The sequence below is a fragment of the Anarrhichthys ocellatus genome, unplaced genomic scaffold (genome assembly GCF_004355925.1).
Source record: "Anarrhichthys ocellatus isolate YVR2014 unplaced genomic scaffold, GSC_Weel_1.0 scaffold3035, whole genome shotgun sequence".
Taxonomy (NCBI): domain Eukaryota; kingdom Metazoa; phylum Chordata; class Actinopteri; order Perciformes; family Anarhichadidae; genus Anarrhichthys; species Anarrhichthys ocellatus.
In genome coordinates this window covers 1-3,062 of record NW_022283009.1, presented here as the reverse complement: position 1 = coordinate 3,062, position 3,062 = coordinate 1, and the positions used below count along the sequence as shown (strand labels likewise).

The 3,062-nt window shown below is 46.6% G+C and overlaps 1 protein-coding gene across 1 annotated transcript; it reads right to left on the bottom strand.

Annotated features, from left to right (window-relative positions):
- Positions 1-723: 723 nt before the first annotated feature.
- Positions 724-1,655, bottom strand: LOC116378713 (putative claudin-24). The gene has a single exon (XM_031840621.1). It carries the CDS (start codon positions 1,653-1,655, stop codon positions 993-995), a length of 663 nt encoding a protein of 220 aa, XP_031696481.1. The 3' UTR covers positions 724-992.
- Between the last annotated feature and the right edge of the window lie 1,407 nt (positions 1,656-3,062).

Sequence of the window (3,062 nt, the reverse complement as noted above, 5' to 3'; positions counted from 1 at the left end):
CCGTCCACGTTCATGTCACTGGTCCTGCGTCCACGTAAACGACACAAACATAGTTTTCAGAGGACAGACAGCGACGGCGACCTCTGACCTTTTGTGTAATTATGTCAAAGCGGGAGCCGCCAGGGCAGCCGGTCCTGCATTCTTCTCGGGACACGCTGCCCATTAGAGCATTCATTAAACACAGCTTAGCCCAGCGAGCCACCAGGAAATCTGATGGAATTAGTCTCAAGCTGCGTTTCCACCGCCGCAGACGCACCTGACGCACCGAGGCGGCTGTTTTCTGTGCCCCCCCCCCTCAGGGACCACTTCAGACCAAAAAATAAAGGTTTCAGGTTTATGTGACCAATAGACGACCGGATGGGGGGGGGGGGGAGAAGAGAGCAGCCGTGTTTCCACCTCTGACATAACTGAAGAAAAACATGCTTCATACAGATTCACGGCTTCTCATTTAAATTGAAATATTTGAAATCACTGGAGTCCAACATGAAAAACAAAAAGAGGCAATTTTTTAATATAATTTCAATATAATTCTTTATGTGATTCATCAGATTCGGCTGCAGGAAGCATCCTGAGCACAGAATAACGTGCGCTCTCTCTGTTTTAGTATCAAGAATAACTTACAATCACAGCATTTTAAAAAGCTAAGAAATAGTATTTTTCTTCTTTGTTGGCACTTTAGAAGACAAAAACAGTCCCCCCCCCCCCCACACACACACACCATAAAGCATTTTCTATAAAACATATCTTTTAAAAAAATATTCATGTTTACTGGTCACAGCAGGTTTCTTTTTATAACGTGATGTTGGATTGTTGCAGGTGAGAGATTCGATAAATAGCTGCATGTTTTCTACATTTTCACAAAACATTTGATCAACACAAAGCGACGTCTTTGACACTAAACCAGATATTTACATCATTCTTTTGAAGGCAGGTTGAAGTGCAGTCCTACTGGTGATGGTGTTGTGCTGTCGGCTTCACATTCTCTCAGTCCTTTAAACGTACTCTGAGCGTTTCCTGAAGGACACGTCCGTGCTCATGACCTGGTATCTGCGCTGCAGCGCTGCAGGCTGAGGCTCCACCTGAGAACACCAGCAGGAGGAGACCAGGAGGAGCCCGGCCACCACCAGGAGGAACCCTCCGGTCCAGCCGCAGAACAAGGCATCGCCGAACTCCCACCGTGGCACCATGTCGGGCACTTTGTCGTCGAAGAAGTTTGCCACGGCCAAATGGGCCATGTAGGACACGGGGATCAGACACAGCACCCCGGAGATCACCCCCAGCACGCCTCCCGTGACCGTTAAAGTCCTCTTGGTTCTGGAGCCTCCGAGGCCTCCACAGCCGGCCACCAGGTAGAGCCCCGGCACGGCCACCAGCATCCCCAGCGCTCCCACGGCGAGGGAGGTGCACATGAGGACTCGGGCCAGCTTCAGGTAGCTGGGGAGGCCCAGCAGGCTGTCATAGGCCCGGCACTCCGTGACCCCGACGTCCTGGACCACGCAGGTCTCCCACAGACCCAGACCATAGCTCTCCACGGGCAGCAGGGAGGTGGACACCGTCAGCCAGTGAGGCAGGAGGGTGGTGGCCAGAGCACAGAGCCACGCTGCGACGTAGACCAGCATCACCAGCAGCTCCAGAGCGCAGTCACGCGAGTCCATGTCTCTCTTCAGACCTCCACGGTTCACTTCTTCTTCTTCTTCTGCTTCTTCTTCTTCTTCTTCTTCTTCTGCTTCTCTGGCTGCACTTCAGATGGACGAGGCTCAGACCAAACGCCCGGTAAAACTTAGCTGAGGCTCACTGGAGCTCGTTCACAAACAGTTTCCCACTCGGAGGAGCACTCATCTTCTGCTGCAGGGAGGAGAAAGAAGGATGGGGGAGCCCTCCTGCTCGGGGCCCCTCCTCCTTTACGGTCCTGCTGCTGTGCCAACGGGCAGAGGAACAGCCAGCCACAGGGCAGGAAATCAAACGCAGACAGGATATTATTGCATTTTTGTTACGTAACAGATTAAATCATTTTTCTGCATCGTGTGTAAAAAAAAAAAATAATAATAATTTAATCAAATATTTCCAATTGCTGAAGATAAGATTCTGAGATGCTATAAAAAAACTGTGGTTATTAATCTGTGATTCTTTTTTCAAAGTATTATTATTATTAAAGTATCATGGAGGCAAACTCTCATCTATTATCCATGTGATCATGCAGGAAGCTCTGAGGATAGTGTGATTTATTACCCATGATGCAATTACATTATGATGGTATTAATGATAATAATGACATTATTTATTATTTATTATATATTGGTATGTTTGTGACGGCAGTCGGCTTTTAGCTGCATGTGACTGAAGCAGAAGCAACAGAGCACTTATTGTTTGCTCTCATATGAACACTGTGGGACAAAAGATCGTAGGAGGCAACAGATCAAAGCTCTGATGTGACAAAACGCTCACCAGGCGTAAACACACACACAACACACGCGCACACACACACACACACTCACACACATACACTCACACACACACACAAACAAACACGCTAACAAAAATACTCAGATAAAATCCAGGCCTGCTAAACTCCTCCTCCTCTGGAGAACAAAACGCTCAGCTGACTGCACTGACGTCTTGACAAAGAGTGCATGTTTGTCCGGTTGCACACACGCACGCACGCACACACACGCACGCACGCACGCACACACACACACACTCAGAGATATTTTATATATATATAGACACATATATATACATATATACATACATATATACATAAATATATACATACATAAATACATATATATATATTATATACGTATATATGTATGTATATGTCTGTTAAGGACAAATAATTGTCCAAACACGTCCTCAGGAGTCTTTACGTGGTCTGAAACTGACTGAGACGCATCAAAGTATGTTAATTTAGTTTAAACTGGAAGATTAAGAAAAGAATTAAAGAACCATTAAGTGTCCCAGTAAATCATGACGGAGAACCAGCACACCCAAGACCAGGACCCTGAAGTCTCTGCAGCCGATTCTCAACGTCATTGATTCAACATTACATTACTTTACATTAC